This window comes from Cupressus sempervirens, chromosome 10, assembly GCF_028749045.1.
Source record: "Cupressus sempervirens isolate cs-2001-9-10 chromosome 10, ASM2874904v1, whole genome shotgun sequence".
NCBI classification, from domain to species: Eukaryota; Viridiplantae; Streptophyta; class Pinopsida; order Cupressales; family Cupressaceae; genus Cupressus; species Cupressus sempervirens.
In genome coordinates this window covers 573,125,389-573,149,565 of record NC_143127.1, presented here as the reverse complement: position 1 = coordinate 573,149,565, position 24,177 = coordinate 573,125,389, and the positions used below count along the sequence as shown (strand labels likewise).

The 24,177-nt window shown below is 35.3% G+C and overlaps 1 protein-coding gene across 2 annotated transcripts in view; it reads left to right on the top strand.

The window, feature by feature from the left end:
• GCP4 (GAMMA-TUBULIN COMPLEX PROTEIN 4) overlaps positions 1-24,177 on the top strand; it is a 220,743-nt gene that overhangs the window by 170,280 nt on the left and 26,286 nt on the right. For both annotated transcript variants that reach the window (XR_016356680.1, XM_089803100.1), the window contains exons 10-12: positions 1,329-1,384; positions 1,566-1,772; positions 1,944-2,169. Coding sequence is in view for 1 of the 2 variants with exons in the window: in XM_089803100.1 (XP_089659226.1) it covers positions 1,329-1,384; positions 1,566-1,772; positions 1,944-2,169 (489 nt within the window). In the remaining variant the exon portion in view is untranslated. The remainder of the gene's footprint in view (positions 1-1,328; positions 1,385-1,565; positions 1,773-1,943; positions 2,170-24,177) is intronic.

Sequence of the window (24,177 nt, the reverse complement as noted above, 5' to 3'; positions counted from 1 at the left end):
GTTTGAAAGTGGAATTGTTGCTGGTTATGTTTGGTATTAATGTTTTTAAATTGATGTCAACATATTTGTTTATTAGATAGAGTATTTATTATTTTTCAATTCATAGATTGGTTCAATGGTGACACATTTTGTTTCATGTATGTTTGCGATCATTATGGATGGATATTCAGAGTGTTACATTCTATGTTTGCCGTCACATATGGTGGTGAGCTGTTTTGGTTGAGTTACAGAGGTTTTGATGCAGACAGGTAATTTTTGGTATTTACTGGTGAACTGTCTTTGATAGTGGCCCGATTTTTGGTTCAGGGAGTTTTGGTAGAACAGGTTTGCGATCTGTGATTCAGGATACTTTATGGAGACATATTCTGATGTTTCTGTAGTTTGCTTGAGAATTATTTGCGTGGGAGTCAGTTTTGTTGTTGGACAGAGAAAAATAATTTATTTCTTGGCCTACTCAGTCAGGAAATGTGTTGTTTTGATTATTGGATTATCAATTGGAGTGTTACCATGTTGATTATTATTATAAAGGATTCTATTTTTGTTCCAGCCGACACTTATGGGATCACATTCGTTTATGTAATTCAATTTAGTATTGGGTCCTATAGTGAGCTGATCTAGTATGTGCTTGAGACTTGTATATATAATTGAACTCATTTGTGAATTCGGTACGCCCATGGTGAGATGCGAGGCTTGATAAGAGAAGAGCTATGAATGGAATCTAATGTTGTTTTTCAGAGGAACTGTATTGACATAGTTGATGCTTTGGGTCAGTTCATCTCAGTGGATTGTTGTCCACAGTGAATTGTTGTTCACTGTTTGGGTTGTTGCCCCGATTGTAATGGGCTTATTGTCCACGCAAGGTTGTTTCCCTTGTTGTAAAAGAACAATGAGATCAAGTTGTGTGCCTGAATATGTATTCCACATTGTACTGTTAACAGGGTCCTATGTGTGCTAGTACATCCTCTTGTGAGTTTGACCCATGCAAGGGGTTTTCCCCTAACCGGGTTTTCCATGAGAACAAAATATTGGTGTAATGTGTTATGGTGGTATGTTCTTTGCATTGTCAAAAATGTTTCATATTGGATTATTAGTGGATAGTTTGATGTTCTAATCTGCTCACAACTGATTCAACCCCCCAGTTGTGTGTGGTACATTGGTATTTCTTACAACTTTATCATATTTCTCATGTATTAGTTGGATATCTTTGAATTTTATTTTATGAAACCAATTGCAGACATTGGCAATGATTTATCATATGCATTTCAAATTCGCAATAATGTGTCAGTTCATTTGCCTCTTTTAAATATTCTGACACAAATATAATACAGGCTGCAGTTAAAACTATTGGAGATGATGATAAATACTTCACAAGGGTGTCATTGAGGTATAGAAATGATTCAATGTTAATCTAGTTTGGTTGCTAATCACAAATTTAGTAGGCTTGCTTGTATAAGTTTGTTAATGAATTGACATGAGAGAAATATTTATATGTATAGTTTGTTAGTGTTTCATTTGCCATATGCAATCTGAGATGTTAATGTTTTGAACTTCGTGACCTTTTGTAGGATGCCATTATTAGAAAGTTTAGCATCAACCTCCAAGGGGGATATATCAAGACTGAAAGCTAGTGCTGATGGAAATTCTATTAGCTTGTCTAATATCTATGGAAATTCCACAGCAGGTGCATCATTAGATGGTTGGGATGGTATTGTACTGGAATATAGTGTTGATTGGCCACTGCAGCTGCTTTTTACTCGAGAAGTACTTGCCAAGTTGGGATTTCTTTTCCTATATTGATGCTTGAACTGTTTGTTTGTCTAGTTAGGCCAGGCTGTTATAGTGAGAAACTTTATTTAATATTTTAGTTTGGTTTTTTAATGATAGCTGTAATCAATGTTGGAAAACATTTATGTGGTATAAGTAAACATGAAACTTTGATCCAGATATTGCAAAGTCTTTCAGTACTTGATACGTCTAAAGAGGATTCAATTGGAACTGGAGAAATCATGGGCAGAAGCAATGCAACAAGACCATGCAGATTCTGCTCTTGAACGTAAAGATCGCACAAACAGATTGGTTTCCCAGCAACGTCGACAACAGCGAATGCCAATGTGGCGTGTTCGACAACATATGACTTACTTGATAACTAATTTGCAGTTCTACATACAGGTGAATTTCTGTTAATTTTGCTAAGCAGTCTTTTGAATTGGGAAACAGTACAAATTTTGAAGATATAAATGAACTTCTTGATGGTCCTTTATCTAATTTTCTATGTTATATTGTTAACTGCAGTCTTTTTCCTTAGTATTACCTCCCTTTCTCACGTTCTTGTTTCTACTTATGTAATTCTACCTCAACTGCTAGTTTCTGAGGCCTTGCCTTTCCATTTTGTGTGACTTCATTTGCTTCTGTAATGATCAAGTCATCGACATAAAGCACGAGTATCAAGTGTGAGTCATCCCTCTGAAGAATGTAGACATTCGAATCTGAATGACACCTGGTGAATCCTGCTGAGAGTAGGAAGGAATCCATCTTGGCATACCAAGCCCGAGGAGCCAGCTTAAGACCATAGATAGACTTTTTCAACTTGCAAACCAAAGTAGTATCTTGAATGAAACCCTGTGGGTGCTCCATATAAATCTCTTCAAGAAGATTACCATTCAAGAACGCACTCTTCACATCCATCTGATGTACAACCCAACCATGAGCTGCAGCAATAGCTAGTGTCAAATGAATGGAATTCATCTTAGCTACCGGTGTAAAGGTCTCAGTATAGTCAATACTAGGAACCTGTGAGAAACCTTTGGCAACAAGTCTAGCCTTATATTTATTCACACTTCCATCCGTTGCAAACTTGGTCTGATAGATCCACTTACACCAAACCAACTTTCTTCCCTTAGGAAGAGGAACTAAGTCCCAAGTGTTGTTTTTCATTAATGAGTTATATTCTTCCTCTATGGCCTTGTCCCATTCAGGAATCCTTGATGCTTCCTTAAATGACTGTGGATCAGAAGCAATGGCAATATATGCATGTGGAAATGATTTGTGTTGTGACCTTGTCCTCCTAGTATCTGAAGGATTCCCCACCAATGAACCTGCTGAATCAAGTGTTTGTTGTGCCCAATGAGGTCTAGTGGAAGAAGAAGAAGGAATATCCTCGGCTGTTTGTGGACCTTGCGAAGGTGGTGTCCTGCGAGTCAATGTTGAAGGAATATCATCTTCCAAGTCACTATCATCACTTTCCATGGAGGAAGGAGGAGTTGAAGAAGCCAAACTTGGACAAGTTTCTTCAAAGTGAACACTCCTCTCGAAAAGGATTTCATGTATCTCTGGATCCATGAGCTTGTATGCCTTAATGTGGTCAGGATATCCAACAAATATACAAGGTTTTTTTTGAGGTTCCAATGCCTTCCGCATTTGTGGAGGTATCCTTGCCCATGCTGGACAAACAAAAACTTTAAAGTGTTTTACACTTGGTTTTCTACCACACCAAGCCTCAAAAGGTGTAATTCCATCTAAGGCCTTATGGGGACTTCTATTTTGGATGTAATTGGCACAACACATGGCTTCTCCCCAAAAAACTTGATCTAGAGACTTATGTTGAAGCATACAAGTGGTCATCTCCTTAAGGGTTCTATTTTTCTGTTCAACAACACCATTTTGTTGTGGTGTGTATGCAACTAAATGTTGAAGATCAATACCCTCATGAGTACAAAAGTCTATAAGCCTTGAGTTCACATATTCCCTTCCATTATGTATTCGTAGAATCTTGATAGCTTTTCCTGATTGCTTTTTAACTTGAGCTTTGAAGGTGATAAACTTATCAAACACTTCACTCTTATTAGCAAGAAAGAAGACCCGAGTGTAGCGTGAAAAGTCATCAATGAAGGTGAGAACATAGCGAGCCTTTCCAAATGATGGTACTGGAAATGGGCCAGCTACATCACTATGAACCAATTCAAGAACAATAGTAGCTCTCCAAGACTTCCCCTTGTCAAACTTCTCTTCGGGATGCTTGCCTACTTCACAACCTGAACATACACCCTCTGAATACTTGACTTGAGGTAGACCAATGACCATATCCTTGTTGCTATGTTGTTGAAGGTAGCGGCAATTGAGATGTCCAAACCTCTCATGCCATAGTTTACTTTGTGAATATGAGTGGGTCAACAAGGCAAGGGAAGTGGACTTAGGTCTCATGATTAGCCTTTCCAATCACCACCACAGAATCATCTTTTAGATTTTTCACCACAACTGAATCAGGAAGGAACCCCACTTTGTTGCCACATCCATAGTGAGTTATTTGGTAGATTGAAGGAAGGTTGGTGCTAAGGTTGGGAACATGAAGAACATCCTTGAAGACTCCATTTTCCAACTCAACATTTCCTTTTCCTTCAACTTCCACTTGAGTGTCATTTCCCACCTAGATGTAAGGTACATTTGATGGTTTCAAAGAGGAAAAATGCTCCCTTGAAGCACCCATATGATGTGTAGCTCTCGAATCAAGAACCCAATCCTCAGAATTGTTTGTACTTGCTACCAAAGCTTGTCCCTTACCTTTTGAAGTGGTTGAAGATCCCTTATTCTTATAGGCATTTGGTACATCAATTTTATGTTTCCTCATTAAGTTTAGCAACTCATCAATCTGCTTATCCTTACACTCATGTTCATCGTGACTATTCTTCTTACAATAGGCACAAGTTTTCTTCTCCCTTTTATTGAAGTTGTTCCCCTTCTTATTGTTTCTGGAAAAAGACTTGCATTGTTGTGAAGAAGATTGTTGTGTGGAGGAAGATTGATGTGAGGAGGTAGATAGTTGTGTGTCATCTTGTGGCTTAGCCTTCCACTGCTTTTTCTTTTTGTTGGAATTTTTACCACCTTGATTCCCTTGATTGGCTACCAAGGCTTTGGTCTTTGAAGATTGGATAATTCCCATACTAACTTTTCATATTCTAAGACCACCATTCTTGAAAATGACTTGAATGAAGGCTTAGTGAAGGCACTGCCCATTGTTAATTTGTGAGTATTTTAACTGGAAACAAAAGCTACATGTTCAAGAGGAAGATGAGTCATCACATGTTTGATCAACTTTCCATCCTTGATGGGTTCACCATAATCCTCAAGTTGTGCCCTATACATGTCTACTTGGGTAAGATAATGCTTGATGGTGTTGAAATTCCTAGGATCCAGTTTGAGAAGATTGTCCTCAATGGTGTAGGCCATATCTTCATCTACCATCCCATACAATGCTTCAAGTTTATCCCAAACTTCTATTAGATTGTTAAGGTTCCTGATGTGATATTTGACAGGATCTAAGATATTCTTTAACAAGGTTCCTGGGGCCATTTCTTGTTTTGATGCCCAGTCTTCTTTACAAGACTCATCAGCATCATCATTAGGTTTCTTTGTTGCACCAGTTACATAACTTAGTAAACATTTTTCAACTAGTGGTTCTTTTATCTTTTGTTTCCGAGTAGCATAATTATGTGGTGTTAACTTTGAAAAAGAATCCATAATGCAAAAGAAAGAGCACAATATCAATGAGACACAAGAACACAAGACACACCCCCCTTTTCACTCAATCAAAGAACCGCCCCAAATGAATGCTTTAGGCACTTTATATGTAGTGCATTTACAATAGGCCACTTGTCAAAATGAATAAAAGTGGACTTCTGATTTTGCTATTTACAACCTCCTCTTGGAGTTCAAATCTGGTACTTAGCAATGTAGCTCAGATATACAAAAATTTTGAAGTTTAATCAAAGCAATACAATGCAAAAAAAGACATATTTTTAAAAGTGGTATTTTTGTCCACACAAGCCTATAATCTAATTGCATATCTAGAAAGTAGACGAAAAATTATTCACTTTCAAAAAAACGAAACTTGGATATGTGTCCAGATGAGCCTGAACTAAGCCTTTGAAGTTGCAAAAATCGAAATTTGCGATTTGTAGAAAATTCAGGAACAAAGATCTCAAACATCCTGCACCAATGTGTAGATCACGAATTTCTACCCCAAAACAAAAAAAATTGCTCGGCAAAAAGAGTCTGTATGAGGTAGATATCGCTGTTTGAAAATCACTTCTGCAATTATTTTTCCTGAATTGCCTCCGTCGCACCTCCAAAAATCAATTGACTCTAGATTTCACCTTAGATGTGTAATTTTGATGAAACAAAAGTCGATTTGGAGGTTTTTTGACCTTCTGAATATGATGCCAATATCTAATTTCCACCAACAAGCTCCAATCTTGTCTTGCAAAAAAAATCTCTCCTACTAGCCTAAAAGGCCAAATTTTTCGCAGAATTTCGGAAATAAATTGCAAATTTGAAAAGCAAAAATGTAAAAATTTTGAAAAATTAATTGCACAAATTTAAAGAGATCATACCAATTTCGTAAATTGGGCCTTCGGGTTATGGTTTGCAAAAAAATTTGCCTCAAATTTGACTATGGCCTAGGGTAGGCAAATTTATCGTCAAAACTTACCGAATTGACGCTCCGGACAGGTCCGCTTTTGCTCTAGACACTCCCAATAGTTGCAGATACTTCGAATTTGAATCGTGGCCCTTCGAGAGGTGAAGCAAAAATGGTCTCCAATGGCTATGTGAAGAGAAGCTCTGCTCTGATACCATGTAAGAATTTGCCTTAGGGCAAAATAACACCAAGATCAACAAGCTCAAGCATTAGCACAATATGGACCAATAATGTATGGTCAAAATAACAATAATGAGAATATCATATGTGTACATACACACTAGAAGTGCCTGTATATAAAGGCATCTAGAATGACTAGGAGTTAGCAAAGTGATAAGCCTCACAACTAAGCACATGTCCACCAAGAGTGGATTATCCTCCATTGAGCACAGAAGTTAGTGCGATGATGAGAGGATAAGCTTACATAGGTGTATCTCGTAAAGAGATGTTGTAGACACCATGTGCTCAATTAGAGTGCGAACAACTGTGTTGTCTACATGACAACTTAGTCAACAAGACAACTCATCTAATTATGCATACTTCTAGGTGTCTATATGATAAATAATAAAATAATGCATTTAACCAAAGTAAATTTAAGTAAAGTTTAATAACAATTAATTATTTACACTAACATATATATATATATATATGTGTGTGTGTGTTAAGATATGTCTATCACTATGGACCAAGATCGGCTTATGACAGTCTGCCCTTCCTAAATTTGCTTGCCTACAAGCAATTATATGTTTTCTTTGTATGATTTGATTATATAATTTGGCAACTTTAAGTTAATACAAGTTTTCTCTCATTCTTTAGAGAGATTATCTTAGACTAACTCATGGTGGTGGCAATAAATTTTTTTAAATCAATTATTCCATGACAACATGCATTAAATTCATATCTTTTGGTTCTTTCTTAGTTGTTTTTATTATTCTAGTTTAATAAATAATATAACCCCACATGGAACATATTTTTGGAAAATACTAAATATGTTAGCATGAGTGTTGATGGTATTCCTATGGGGGAGTATGCTAGCATTGCTGGAGAGATCTTTCTATGCATATGTGTTGCCTTCATGACAGTGTTTTTCATTGATGTCAACATATACAATGTTTTGTGAATATTGACAAAGTTGTAGAGGAAGAAATATTTGGCGTGGTCAACGGTCAATGAGTTGGGTTTTGCACTCTTGGGAAAACATTCAATGATGTGTACAAATGCTATAGTTATGAGCATAGAAAGAAATATGAAGATATGCTAGAGTTATGTGATGTTTTTGGAGGTAGCTTTCAGAGAGAGTTTTTGGAAAGCAGGTGCTATCTAAATCAGCTGTATGTTTTAGCAGAGATGGAATTTGGTTAAGCGAGCTTAAAAGATGGGTAGAGACATTTTCAAGATGCTATGTTCAAGATGGCAAAATCAGATGTGCAGTTTGAGCCGACTATTGATAAAATCATTATGGGAAATATTAAGTGTAAGGTAACATGTATTGTTATATCCCAGAGATGTTCTCTATTATTCATTGTAAATTGAGAAAGCCTCAAGGCAACTTAGTAGTTGTTTTAGAACTTGGTATAAAGGAAAGGTCATTTCCTTGTGGTAAATCATGAGTGAGATCATTGTGTTATGCAAACTTTGGATGTGAAGTATGTTTAATTAGAACAGAGATTGATGTTAAGGATATATTGTGAGCTTGAAAGGAACTGTATTGGCAAAGTTGTTGTCTAGTCAGGTCAGAACTTGGATATTATATCCTAAAAAAATTTTAGTGAAGACACTCTGAGGCTATTTGAACAGTGGGTTCAATTGTCCTCCTTTCAACTTCTAACAGGGTTGGCACAACTCATAACAGGTTGAAATCTCGTGATAGAGATTCAAAGTCTCCTAACAAGGACTCATATGTACTGATTGTATTTCATTGCCTCCTAAGGAAATTTGTCATTTCACAAGGAACTTTTATATTAGTACATCATCTTGTGGGCATCATTCCCACTAGGGTTTTCCCTCTGATCAAGGGTTTCCCTAGTTATCTTGGTGGACTTTACTTTCTAATAATTGGTATCAAAGCATCAAGCCATTGAAGGAAAAGTTTAGCAGCTTGAGGAGATCCATGGCTTATTTCAAGAAAGAAAGTCCGAAGTTTGATGAAATTAATTATGGCAGCTGGATGGAGAAGATGAAGACTCACTTGTTGTGCATGGGTCTGAAATTTTGGCAGGTTGCATTGAACAAGAAGACTGTGATAGGTGAAGATAAACTTGACTCGTGTGAACAAAGTGAAAAAGATCTATTCATGTAGAATATGCTTGCCAAAGAAGCATTGTTGTCAGCTCTTCTTGAATTAGAATTTGCAGAGGTAAAATCTTTAAATCTTGCACATGAAATTTAAATTGCTTTACAAAAAATATTTGATGGTGATGAACATGCTAAGAAGGCTAGATTGCAAAGTTGGATATGTATGTTTCAAGATGCTAAAATGCAAGAAGATGAAACTATAAGAGGTTACTTTGGTAGAATATCAGAAATTGTTATTGGAATTTAAAGTTGTGGAGGAACAAAGACAAAAGATGAAATTGTATGGAAGATCTTGAAGACTTTGGCACCTTGTTTTTCTCAAAAGGCATAAATGATTGAAGAAGTTATTCCCTGCACACCTAAATTACAAGAGAGACTCTTCTTGCAAGGTTACAAACATCTAAATTATGGATGAAACAAAATGAAGGATTGCCTAGAGTGGAAACTGCCTTCAGTGTACAAAAAGACAAACCTACATTGACAAGAAGTGCGAGTACACGTGGGGGTTATGCTAGAGAACGAGCAACAAAGCAAGAGGAAGATAATGGATTGATGAAGGACTGGCCCTACTTATCAAGAGAGATCCTAAAGGTAACAAAATTCTTGTTTCTTGGACACGTAAAGATCTTGTTCATGATCTTGGTCCTAAGAGAGAAAAGAAGTTTAAGCCTAGAAGGCCCTACAAGTCGAGAATAGCTAAATATTCATTATTTGTTACTGAGGATGACGAAATTGATTTTAAGATGGTGAATTTCCTAGATGAGGAAAATGAGATAGAATTTGTTGCTATTAAAGAAGAAAGCTCTGAAAAATAAATAAATGAAGTAAACGAGGAAAAAACATTAGTATCACATATTGAGAAGAAAAAGTATGATTGGATTATAGATAGTGGTTGTTCGCATCATATGACTGGAGATATGAACAAATTTGTTGAATTCAATAGTTATGATATTGGAATAGTTAGAGTTGGAAATAATGAAACATGTTATATAAAAGGAAAATTATCTATTACTCTTGATGAAAGGCTAACAATAAGGATGTTTGCTTTGTGGATGGATTGATTCATAATCTTGTGAGTGCTGGAAAACTTGTCAACAAGGGATATCAATTTAAGTTTACAGTGAAGACTTGCATTATCAAGGATAAAAATGACGCTTTGATTGTTATTGGTACAAGAAAAAGAGCTAATGTATTTCAGTTGTATCCCTACTGAAATGACAAGTTTGGTTCAAAGTTGCATGGATACGAATACAGATACTATATTGGGTACGGATACGACAATTTTGTAAGACCCCCAATATGGATACGATTAGACATGACATTATTAAATAACTCATTTACATATATTTAACATAGTTTTCTAAGTTATTGTAGGAGATTTTCATTACTTCAAAGTAATATTGACATATAAATGCTACATAAATATTTATAAGTTAATTTAATGCTTTACAATATGTAAACATAGTAGAGTTACATTAAAAGGTAATCCAAAAATGGGTTGCTGCAATAGAAAAACATTTTATTTGTCTTTCTCATTTGGTACAAGTTTTGTTTATACTATTTTTTTTTTAAATTGCTCTATATAGTTTTTTTTACATTGATTAAAGAGAAGATTTACCTCAATCTTTTAAACAAACAAATCCCATACTATTTGGTATGGTTTGAAATTTAATTTTATTAGGAAGACATGGGTACAATATTCGACGTGTATTTGGGCAGTAGTGGATACGGGGATACGTGCGCCCAAGGAGGGACAGAGGAGTTTCCAGCAACTCTGGTTTGGTTGCTAAAGTATATGACAATTGGCTATGGCATAAGAGATTTTGTCATATTAACTTTGATGACATTGTGAAGGTCAGTACTACATTTGTAGTTAGAGATTTGCCTAAGATTGTAAAACCTTATAATATGATTTGCAAAGAATGTGTTTTGGCAAAGGAAAAAAAAATTCATTTCCGAGCAAGATGTTTACTACTTCAATAGAATTGGAGATTGTGCATACAGATTTGAGTGGTCCTACAAGAACAAGAGCATTTCATGGTGAAAGGTATTTTATGCTTCTTATTGACGATTTCACTAGAATGATGTGGGTTGCATATCTTAGAGAGAAATCTGAAGCTTTTGAAAAATTCAAGATGTTTAAGAGTAGAGTTTAGAATGAATTTGGTTTGAAGATTAAATGCTTAAGATCAAATAGAGGTGGATAATTTATTTCAAATGAATTTAACAACTTTTGTGAGGATAATGGTATATAGAGACAACTTTCAGCCCCTAAGACTCTGTAGCAGAATGGGATAGCAGAAAGAAGGAATAGATCGGTGACAGAAGCAGCTAGAGCAATGATGTTTGAGAACAATGTATCACATATCTTTTGGAGAGAAGCAGTGAACACCGCAGTATACACTATGAATATAGTGCAGATAAGACAAGGCACTAGTAAGACACCTTATGTACTTTGGTTTGGACATACACCTACTGCGAAATACTTTAGAATCTTTTGAAGTAAATGCTACATTACGAGAGATGATGATATTGGCAAATTTGATTGTAGAAGTGAAGGAATGTTTCTTGGATATTCATTGAAAAACAAAGCATATAGATGTTTTAATCAGAGATTGGAGACTATTGTTGAAAGTGCTAATGTGAGAGTTGATGAAAAGTTTAGAATTCAATAAAGGATACTCAATTTTGATTCTGATTAGGAGGCTAATCAAAAGGACTAACAACCAAAATGTTGAGTAGGAATTGTTTAATGAAACTGACACTAATTTGCAGACTGAATTACAAAGAGAAGAATAGAGAGAAGAACCAAGATCAGAACCTAGAGCAGAAATCAGAATTGAACAAGTGACACCTAACAGAAATGTGGCAAAGAAGCACCCTTTGGACCAGATCATTGGAAGTGTGAAGAAAGGAGTTATAGCAAGAAACAAGGTTAGTGAAGAATTTTGTTTAATTGATGGACATTGTCATTGATGTCAAAAAGACTTCAGATATGTGGTACACAAGATCATCAAGAATATATATATATATATATATATATAATAAATTATAAATATGCAACAGGTAAAAGAAATAGAAGACGGTGATTGAATTATTTATAATATGATGTTGTTTGCCTGATGTAAGCTACAGATCATAACAACCACTTACATCAAGAGGAAGTTATAATGTAGCTGTTTCAGCAACAGCGAGGATATAACTATGCATCTCCAGATTGAAAGATTTCATGAACAAATACTGGCAGCGATGGATACTTAAGATTGAAGAAGCCATTACAAGAGAGCATATTCGATATATACAACAGCATTGGAAATGGTAAACATATAGCAGCAGTGATAATCAATTAAAGACAGAGGAACAGCGAACAACTAGAGACCTCAGTGTTAAATATTGATGGCAGATGATAACTCGGGAGAAACAACAATGTGCATAGAGAGATTGAACATATATATGAAGGCTATGGTAATGGTCATTCTTGGAGCAGTCAAAACTATATACAAAGAGGCAAACAAGAAATGTATATGCAGCGATAAAATAATGTGCAGTAATAAAATGATGACGTTTGAAGTTTTTTAATGGGAGTATTGGATTTCTGAAGTCATGTCAAAGGTGCCATTGAAGTTTTAAAAACAACATTTAATCATCACTCTAATAAAAGCAAAGATATATGGAGTTGCTTATGAAATAAGCAGCTGTGAGTTTTCAGCATTTCAGACAAAGGAATAATTCAGAAACAATATTGCAGAAGTCAGCGTGAAATGACTTAATTAGTATCTGTATTTGGTTGTAAAAGGCAAAGACAAAGGAGAAGCATTCAAAACAAAATTCTGAAGTCATAAAAGACAAAATATGTCTTATACCTATTTCGTCTCATTCACCTTGTTCAATCAAAGAAAGAGCAGTGATAAGTATTCAAAGAAAAACTAAGAAATTTGCCACATCACCCAGGAGTAGTGTAGTTTGTCATGGAAGGTTCAATAAAGACAAATAAGGCTACCACGTAATTCACAGAGGTAGAATAAGGACAAAGTTTGTTTGTTTTCTTTCATACAGCATTATGATGGACAAGACCTGTATACATGAAGATTACTTGAATAAGGATATGGTAGCCTGCAAAAATATTTACGGCAAACCCATAATTATCGATATGAAACAAAATTCCAATCAGCATAATCTAGACAAAGAAGTCTAAACGGAGTTTCAGCCAGTGATATGAAGTAGACGAAGAAAATAAGTTTGGATGAAATAATTTCAGGCATCAAATAAGAATTGCACACTTGCAATACAGAGTCATATCAAGTAATAAACATAAGCCCCATCTTTAGTAAAAACTAAAAGATAATTATTTTAAAAAGACCACAACATCAGTACTTGGTCGATAAAACAAAGGCTGCAGCTATAATTTAAGATGTATAATTAAAAGGTTAGTTAGAACCGATGTCTTATTTGGGCAAGAGATGTGACCCTATAATATATATAAGTATAGAATGAATTCTTGAGAAGAATGAAGCGTATAGAAAGAGAAGAAAGCATGTAAGAGATAACAGTGATTAAAAACAAGAGAAGATAATGATATTTGTTTGTATATTCAGATTTTAGTCTGATATATAAACATATATATTCAGGATAGTAGAATCCATACTACTGGGCAACACTCGCATACAGAACAAGGTCGATCACATCATAATAGGGATCAAGGGATGCCTGCCAGAAGAAACTGATCGCATAGCTTGGAAATAGGGATCACATAATCACTTTTCTAGTAAAGTCCTTGCTCTCCCTTGACTTACTTGAAAAGTCAAGCGTCTAAATAAGTGAAAGCTTTGAATGATAGAAGATTAACAAGAGTGGATATATGCAGAGTAGAGTGGTAGAAGCAAAATATTAAAAAGAATAAAAGAGTGAAATAAGATGTGAAAAGGATATAATAGAAAATTGAGATAAAACAGAGATGTGTGTTAAAGTTTATATATATATATATATATATATATGATTTAATAAAAATGTGTATGGAGAATTTATAGAAGATATACATCGAAGAGAGTATATTATAAAGACTACCTCAGAAGTGTTTTCATATAAGAATAGATTAAGGAGAAGATTAAGGAGAAGAGACTATGATTTCTTATGACATATTTGTGAACAAGTTTATATCAGATTTATAGCAAATCAATGAAGGAAATTATGACAAACTTGTAGTCATTTCATAAGATCTCTTCGAGAAGAAGACTTGTAATTGATTTGAAGGAAGGAGAAGCGTGGATAGCAGAATCAAAAATTAATGATATCCATCATCAGTTGAACAAGCAACATTAATGAGGTGGAAAATAAGTTCGTGTGCAGTGGGTTGGTGCTCACGAAGACGACAGTTGGGAGTTGGTGCTTCCAGTAGGTCAGAGGCTACGAAGTGTGGGAGTTGGAACTTCCAATGAGTTGGTGCTCATAAACATAGGGGTTGGAGCCTCTAGTAGGTCGTAGCCTACAATACATTGTAAAAGAACAAGTTTATATATAAAGCATTTAAAGTAATTTGAAGTATTGATGTGGATAAAAGTTTTAATTGGCAAAATTATTATTATACCGATTCAACCCCCCTATCAATATAATCATGTGCTCTTCATTAATGTCTCAAGTTGAACCTACGAGTGCTGATGAAGCTTTTAAAAATGACTTTTCGATAAAGGCTATAAAAGAGGAACTAGAGCAGATTGAAAAGAATACATGGTGACATTTGACTTCCCAAATGTTAGTGGATAGACAAGAGAACATGGTGGTGATGCACCCCAAAGTGGAGAAGAGGGTATAAGGAGAGAGAATTGCTTGAAATGGTAGGAAAACATGTTGGGGGGGTTGTTATCAAAGCGAACAACAATGCGAGGGGGGCCCAGGGTACAAGGAGGGTATGGGTGAAAACGATAGAGAGATGCAACAAAGCATGGCCAACTAGAGGGAGAGGGAAATAGATAAAGTGGCTAATGAAGGGGATGAAGGATAGCCGAGAAAGAACTTAATCCACCACGCTAGCACCACCACCATGAGGCCCGTGCCTGAATAAGTGTGATCTAGGAAAGCAAGATAACCCATTAAGAACCATTAGGTTCAAGGACCTACTAAGATGTAAAAGATGTTTGCTATATTTGGTTAGGGGTATTGCCCCAATTTTCATAGTTTAAACTCTCTAAGGCGTTTTCTTAGTTGATTTGTTTAATTTTGGTTTTTCTTTCACCCTAGTATTGTGGCATTTTTAATTCCGCTCGTTTCAAGCTATCATTGGCCTCAATCAGAGTTGAATTTCATGAGATATTGAAGAATTAAGTACGCCGTAGGTAGGCTTTTTAAGCCTGCTTGCATGTCCTCATTCCTTATGTAATATTTTGCTAAAGTAGGCTTTTTGTTGGTCATTACATGTTGTCTTGGGTGTAATTTACTTGCAAATTGGAATTAAAACTCCTCCGTACATATTTGCAAATAAATATATGTACTTTTTGTTGAATAACTTGGATCTTTTCTGCAAATGTACTAACATGGCCATTGTAATTGATGATTTCCAAATGCAGATTTGTATCTCATATAAATATGAGAGGAGACATGTCTCATGAAGAGACATGTCTACGATTAATCATCACTAGTTAACATATTTAATAGTAATATAAATAACCATATATGTAATATATTATAATATTATTATATAATAATATATAATATATATTATATTACATCTATATAATGTATATTATATATATAAGATATTTATCTTAAAGATGATTTACCATCAACAAGGTATCCAACAGAAGCTACAACCTTAACACTTCCTCTTAGCTAGGGAGGATTTATAGAACACATTATGCTCCCAAGAATATGAAGAGATATCATCTCAATATGATATTCAATTCACTACGAGGCTAAATTTACCACCTTTCATAACACACAATTTATGCAATTTCCATAACTTTAATATAAGCTTAAACACCAACTTAAGTGTGGTCTATAATAGGAACTATGTCATAGTGTTTGACAAGATCCGGCCCAAAGAACCATAACAAGATGGTTATCATGGTGTTCGGAAAAATCCGGCCCAAAGAACCATGATGAATTGCTTATCATAGTGTCTGACAAAATCCGGCCCAAAGAACCATGATAACAGGTCTACCATTTATAAGATTGCCACCTTACAATGGTTACCTTCTGTCTATTCATTATCATGATTTCTAGCACTTTGGGACAACAATTTATTGAAGTTTGTCATGATAACAGGTCTACCATTTATAAGATCGTCATCTTACAATGGTTACCTTCTGTTTATATGTCAATGAAATATCATCACCTTTCATTACATATCATATGTGAAATAATAACCGCAATGAACCAAGTTAGAGGGTGGTACAAAGGCTTTCACCTCAATTCTCTCTCATAGAGAAGAATGCATTTCAAGGAATTTCACATAGAACTTCTTGTAGAGAAGATATCATTCACGAAGGATTGCACCTCAAAAATTCTCCCTCTGAAATAAGATCCTGGGAAGTCAGGTCTAGTAGTTACTCCCTTAGAGGCTTTCTTCCCCCAAGAATTCTTGTTAGACTCACTCTGAATTTGATATCAATTTTCTAATTTTGTGGTGATAAGTCATCACTTCCTCATGATATACATAGAAGTAGGCCCATCAAAATCATGCAGTCACACACGTGTATTTCTAGACTCCTCCTAAGCATCAATTTTCTGAGCTCATGTGTTTCCTTTGAAGAAGTGCCATACTCCCTCTTAATGTAGAAGAATCTCATAATCTTAATCATCAAGGATGTTTGCTTCAAGAGCCTCACTTTATCCATCTTGATCATTGGGGTATTTGTAGCTATTATCATTAGATTGAGTCTGCACAATATTTGGTAGCATGTGTAAAGTACCAACCTTCTTTTCTTATTTGCACATGAAAATTCAGAAATTGTCTTCTTAGATTATTTGAGAATGGAACGTCTCCTCTCTAAAAAAAGTTCAAGTGGGAATGAAACATTGACTATTATTCCCCTCACGATGTAAAATTCCCACTCATTCTTATATTGTTGAACAATTTTGTATCAACCTTCTTTTTGCTTAATAGATCTCAAAATCTTAGTCTATGTGATCAATATCTCATATGATAATCGATATTTTGAAAGATAATCATTATTGTTTGGAAAATTGGCAAATTCAGTTTATTATATGACTAGCGCATGGCGTAGCTTTTATGAGCAATAAGACCTTGAGGTACTACCATCACTTTAATTGTGCTTTCATGACCTACAATTTCTCCAAGTAATGCACCTTCAAATTGCTTATATGATTCTCTTACTTCAACATATGCTTTGATAACTATAGGTCTCCTTATTTCATTTCATAATCAATATTCCTTTCATATTAACATTGCACTTAGATTACTTCTAATTGGGACTATTAGGTTACATTCCATTTGACTAATCCATGTGATCAATAAAGACTTCATCCATCATTGCTATTATTCCTCATATCATCATATCCTTGTTGTGAGTATGTAATGTTCCCTCCATACAGTTACTTTGATTCTATCTAATTTCCCAATTTCAAGAGGGTCCTCGTAGTTTCCTTGTAGAATATTTCTCACTTTTCACTTTGATATGTAGTAGGGTTTGCCTTGGTTTTAAGGAGATCGTATATGTTTTACTCTTCAGAATACATGTTTCCTCTATGTGCTCCCTCTGAATCTTAATATCCCTCTTCCTACAATAACAATCTCGGAGGAAAAGGTCAAGGCACATAGCTCGTATAGAAAATAAAATTAAGAGAGACTAATATAATACTCAATATAAGATCTTTGCACAAAGACACAAATAAAAAACTAACGTCATTCCTTCTTATCTTACTTTAAGAACGATCCCTATTGTTCCTGTATAATAAGTATCTAATTATATATATATATATACATTCCATTAGATTTTCATATACTTATGTTTTCATATTTAATTATCTATCATATATATTAACATATTAATGATATGAGAACCTTAACATATATATGATGATAATATCAAAAGAATTTAAATAACACATTTCATTATATTTAAATAACATATTAAACATCATACCTACCTTTCTAGAATTAGGTACCACTTCTTAAGGGATCTCCCCTTCCTATATAATGGCTTCATATAATGGCTTGTCTAATCCTTCCGTGGGATGTCCAATGTCTTAAACGTGTGGCAGGTTATCAAATTTCAGTGTATCAATGACCTTACTTCATGTGATGGCTCTCACTAGCTTGGGAGGCGGGTCCCACTCCCATCTATGGCATTTGTAGTCGCTCATTTTATTTTATATATTTGCTTCCCCCGTATGCTCATTGTGGCAGCCTTTAATACTCTGAAGTTACTATACCAATGCATGTATATAGACAATGACATTATGGTCGCAAATCCATAGAGAATGAAGTCCGATCCACATGGTCCTCCAAACCATGACTATCGTTATTATAACTATCCTTGTTATAAGGGGTGTGCCACCTTGGTATAGCATTATATGTGGCAGAAAAAAATGTTCCTACCAATAATCTATATTAGAAGTCTCCATTGAAATGCAACGGAAGCCCTGATACTTGATGCCAACATTCAAATATTCCCTTATTTGGCATGTAATAGTGAACTTCTTATAATTCCACTTGATAATATATGGTGATATATGTCATGGCAGGTATTGAATCCTCAATATGTATATAGTGTGCAGCAATATCTATCTTCAGGAGTAAGATCGATGAGCCCCACAATTTTGCAGATGTGTATGCCATGAGATGGATGTATGGTAATGCTAATTTGCATAGAACAAAGGAGATCAGCCAGCAATCAGTAAGTATGAGTGCACTTAACAGGTGCAATACAAGCTTATCTGAAATTTCTGGTCACATGAGCCCCTTGGATCAATTTCACTCTCAGATTCATTCTTCTTATATCAGATTTTGACCTTCATCCATCTGCCTGTTTTGTTTAGAGAGACCCCTGAAATCTGTAGTCTATCAAAGACAGAGATGCCTTTGTTTATCTCATAGTTCCAAGAATCATGACGATTCATGCGTTCCACGCAATTCGGCGATTCGATTCAAGCCAAACGATTCTTTGTGAATCGGTAAATCGAATCAGCGATAAAGGATTTATGAAATAAGTTGCTCACTAAATTTCAAGGGTTTTTTTAATTTCCCAATTCGTGGGCGATTCGATTCCAATTCATGGCCAATTCACGATTCGATTCAGCCTTGCCGATTCCGATTCTTGTTACTTTGGTTTATCTACAACTCTGATTTGTGCTTCCCATGATCGATTTGACAGGGACTTCTTCCAGAGATGCAGTGATAAAAGCACATATTTTGTTTATTTCAAAGTCAAGTATTTATACACAGTAGTGTATTCATCAAGTTGTTAATAAATTTGGTTTGAATGCTGGATGTCAAATAAATATCCTTCAGTTATGATAATATCCAAAGCCACTCTTTATAACATGTCTTTTAAGTTAAATGTTATTTCAAATATTCCGACTTCAGCAATATAGATTGAATGGCACACATCACAATAGTCTGAAAAGAGACGAACAAACCTTAATGAAGTATCAAAGAGAATGAAGTGAATTGATAAGGTCCGTGTTGGGTCTACTGATCAATATTTGTGTGCCTGTCATTGGCAATTTGACATTTTCTAGAAATTAAGACTTGGTCCGGATTTGGCTGAATTTTAATGATTCAATTTGCAGCGATAAACATGTCAGAATGGCAATTTCATTTTTGCAGAGAGGAAGATGACAATGATACTCTTCGAGAATATCAAACTCAAATTATGTCAAGCTATAAAAAACAAAAAGAAAACCAAATATTTAGATCCCAGTGGTTCGAACGTGCTCTGATACCATGTTGAATAACTTGAATCTTTTCTGCAAATGTACTAACATAGCCATTGTAATTGATGATTTCCAAATGCAAATTTGGATCTCATAGAAATATGAGAGGAGGTATGTCTCATGAAGAGATGTGTCTCTACAATTAATCATCACTAGCTAACATATTTAATAGTAATATAAATAACCATATATGTAATATATTATTATATTATTATATAATAATATATATTATATATTATATATATAAGATATTTATCTTAAAGATAATTTACCATCAACAAGGTATCTCATGATAAAATCAATCCGACAGAAGCTACAACCTTAACACTTTTATAAAGATTTTAATGTGTTGGTGGGCTCTTTAAGCCAAACTGCATATCATCTCTTTAAATGCATGTAAATGCAGATGAGAAACCCGTTTTTAAACAAAGAGATGTTTTTAAAACTTACGTTCGTTGGTGGTTTTTTGAGCTTACTTGCAAAGTATGAGTTTAAATTTATTTTTGACATGCATATGCAATATAAAATCATGTCATTAACTTTAGAGAGTTAAACACGATGGTTTTAGAAGTCATTACATGTTCCAAATGTCTTGCGAATGCTATTCTAAAACCCATGATTACTTATAAGTGCTGTTTTTAGAGGCTATTACATGTGGGAAAGACATCATGTTATAACTTTGGAGGCTCTTTATTAAATAGAAAGGCATTATTTCACATGTCTAAATGACATTGAAAAGCTTGTCTTTACTCAATATAATGCCCAGCAACATGCAATATCCATCTTTAAAGCCCAGTTTAACTTAGAGATGCCTCTTTTAAATATGCAATGTGTCATGTCCCCAAATTTTAATGTAATAATTTAATTTAATTAATTAATTAATTGGTCCTTGAATTTAATTAATATAATAAAAGGACCTTTAATTAGTTACTTTAATTAATAAATATGGGGCTTAAGTTAATAATATTTGAATTTGTGGTTTTGATTGATTTAGAATATCTCAGACTCATTTTTATTTTAATTGTTTCCGTAGGTGTTGCCGTCAGCTATCGTTGTAAACCCTCAAGAGTTCCTCCGAAGGGTATTTAAGCATGGCAAGTAGGTAGTAGTTGTCATGCGATTTGGATTATTTCTTTGTACTGTGAATTCCTGTTGGAGTTCTGGATTGTTCATCATTTCGGAAGTGAAAGATTTTCCCTATATGGCTATTCCGGTTTTCAATGGGATTCAACCTCACCCTATTCCATTTGTGTACTACTTGGATCGGATCTGGCAAATCAAAGCATTAATCTTGTTTGCTAATATCATTGTTTTTTGGAATATATCTTTAAATTTGTATAGTTCAGGTGCACCAATGTATGTTTTGTGCTTATATTGAGATGTTGTGATTGATTTTAAATCCATTTATTCAAGGAAGTTTGTCGGATTGCACAACCTTCCAGCATCCTCTATACCCCCACTCCTTTTATCCCCCTGTACACCCTTCAACGCCACTGTACTACATCTTCTTGCCCTGTACGACCAACCCAATTGGTCATTATTGTCCCTCCCTACCTTGTATATCGTATGGTCCATTTACCCTCCAACACACACCGTATGACCCCCTCCATATCTACCGTACTACACCCACCCTCACCATATGGTGATATTCTTGTCCCACTATACGACCTACTAACACCATACAACAACACCCTGCCAATACCGTACGAACAACTATGGCATTGTACAGGCATTTCCTGCCACTGTACGAACACCCCTTTAATTGTACGCATAATAGTTTGTGTGGATACTACAAGGAAGGTAATCTCTACCACTTGGGAGCCGTCAGGAACAATATAGTGGTATTTTAGCAATTGCCTTAAGGTTGAGATCCCCTTCGGGAAGCCATTGCCTTTGGGTCGAGATCCCCTTCGGCTCGAGATTGCCTCTGGACAAAGATCCCCTTCAAGCCAAGATTGCCTCCAGACAAAGATCCCCTTTGGGTCGAGATCGCCTTCAGGTCACTTGGGAGCTGTTAGGAACATTACAGTGGTATCAAAGCAATTGCCTTTGGGTCGAGATCCCCTTTGGCCCGAGATTGCCTCTGGACAGAGATCCCCTTTAGGCCGAGATTGCCTCCAGACAAAGATTCCCTTTGGGCTAAGATCACCTTCAGGCTAAGTTCGCCTTCGAGACATTACAGTGGTATTAGAGCAATTCCCTTCGGGTCGAGATCCCCTTTGGCCCGAGATTGCCTTCAGATTGAGATTGCCTCCGAACAGAGATCTCCTTCAGGCCGAGATTGCCTCCAGATAGAGATTCGCTTTGGGATAGGATCCCATTCGAGCTGAGATTGCCTTTAAGGTGAGATCGCTTTAAGGCTGAGTTTGCCTTCGAGACATTACACAATGGCTTTCTAGAAGTCCATTATTAGTTTATAAAGGCAAGACGTTGAAGTTTTAGTCAAGCAATGACTTTTAAAAAGCTCATTTGTACTTGTAAGGGCAACATATGGAGTTTGAAGAAAATAATATTTTTGCTAAAACCCTAATGGGCTGATTTTGATCGAATAAACTTCATGTTAACATATGCAAATGCATGTGTAAAGCCCATATAGAGCATTGTAAGGTAAAAATGTATTGCATAATGCATGCGTACTCATGAGAAAAGACTTTTTTTTGGGTTGTATGAGCAAAAACAACCCAATTTATGTATTTTGTGGGGTCTCTAAAGCTCGTCTTTCAACATCTCCTTTTTAGGCTGCAATCTCTTTATCAAAGCCCATTTTTGGAGCTGAAGTGCAAAAGCGTCCATTAAAGGGGTTGCATTTGGGATTCAAAAGCTCATTTTTGGGCCAAGGTATGCAAAAACAACTCATTTAATACCTGTGCTTGAAGTTTCAAAAACCGTATTAGGCATGAAATGACACCCTCTACAACAACAAGGCATCCATTGACATAAAATAGTTTATTGAAGAGGATTTATACTTGCAACATATAATTAGAAGACCGTCCAAGGGCAAATACATTTGATTTGCTGCTCGCTCTCTTTATTAAAAACACCGTTCTCAACAGGCATCATTTTTGAGTTCTTGTGCATTTTGGCTTACACCCTCAACCAAAATCTTTGTATGGCAAGGGTGAACCAATCATAGATTCGCAAGCAAATTTCTTCTCACCTTGAGCCATTTATCTAAAATTCATGGAAGACTGAGTTTTGGGGAGAAAATTTAATCAAACTATTTCATCTATATAGCTGCAAAATGGAGGTCTTTGCTAGTTCCAAAGTTGTAGATTTGCGAGATTTGTATTTCAAAGATTGGTAATCTTTGAATGAGAGCATTGGTATTCAAAACATTTCAAGTACTTCCCCTCATGTTGCAAGTTTGTGTTGCAGCTAATGATCTTCCCCAAATTTCATTGATAATTCTTTCCAAGGTTGCAATGCAAGTGCTTCCCTTTATGAAAAAGCTCTAAACACTTATATGCCGCCGGAATTAAAAAAATCGTCCATAAACATGTCTTGCATAAAAAGAGCAAGTTTTTCCCTTCATTATGTAATGTGAGCTAAAAAGCCCACCTACAAGTGTTTGCCAAGCACTTTTTGACTCTTTCCAAGGCAGTAGATGGACTTGTAAAACCTATTTGTAGGTGGCAAGTATTTTTTAAATGACTTGTCATGGGACCTAAAAACCTCACTCATAAGAGAAATATCTTCGTGTGCTCCTACAAGGAGATGAGAAATGGAATGGCAACAACATAGAAAGCTTAAAAGACCTAATTCAGTAGGCAATTTGTTGATGCCATTGATATAGAACAATCAAGGACGCAAATTTATTTTCCGGTGCGATATCTTTTCACCAAATCTAAACACGTCAATCACAAAGCATCTTGTAGCAGCACGAAGACCAAATAACGGATGTGTCTTGTCAAACACTTAGTCATTTTCACACACTATCATAGAGTAGGAATAGTTTTGTGACATATAGCATGCAGAGTGGGCAGTTTGTAAATACAGGAAAACAAGTACATATTTAGTACCTTCATGCAATTAGGTTGCAAGTGCAACCTTGCAACATTGAATAAGTCAAAGTTAGTTTTTAAAAAATAAGTCAAGACAGTTGAGGGTTTCCCCTGTTTTCTCCACTTCTTTTACTCTTTTCCTATATAAAGGAGACAACTCATTGTAAATATTCATCTTTTGGTTTTGGGTAAGAAAGCTGCTTGGATATCTTGTACCTTGAAGACTTTGAGTTTCATGGTGCAACTTTCTAGATTGAAATAAAGAAGCACGATTTTCACAACCTTGAGTTGCAAATCTTGAGATTGGCTAATGTATCTTATATTGCATTAGTTAATCTTTCTTGAATTCAGTTTTAGCTTACCTTGTGTGAACCTTTTGAGCTTTCAATTTAATTTCTTAAAGACTTTGAGCTTCAAGAGAAGAGATTGCTATCGTTGGATAGTGGCTGCAAGAGGTAGGGTTTCTAACTCATTTTTTATTTTACTTCAAGATTTCCAAGTGAATGTTCATTGTTTTTA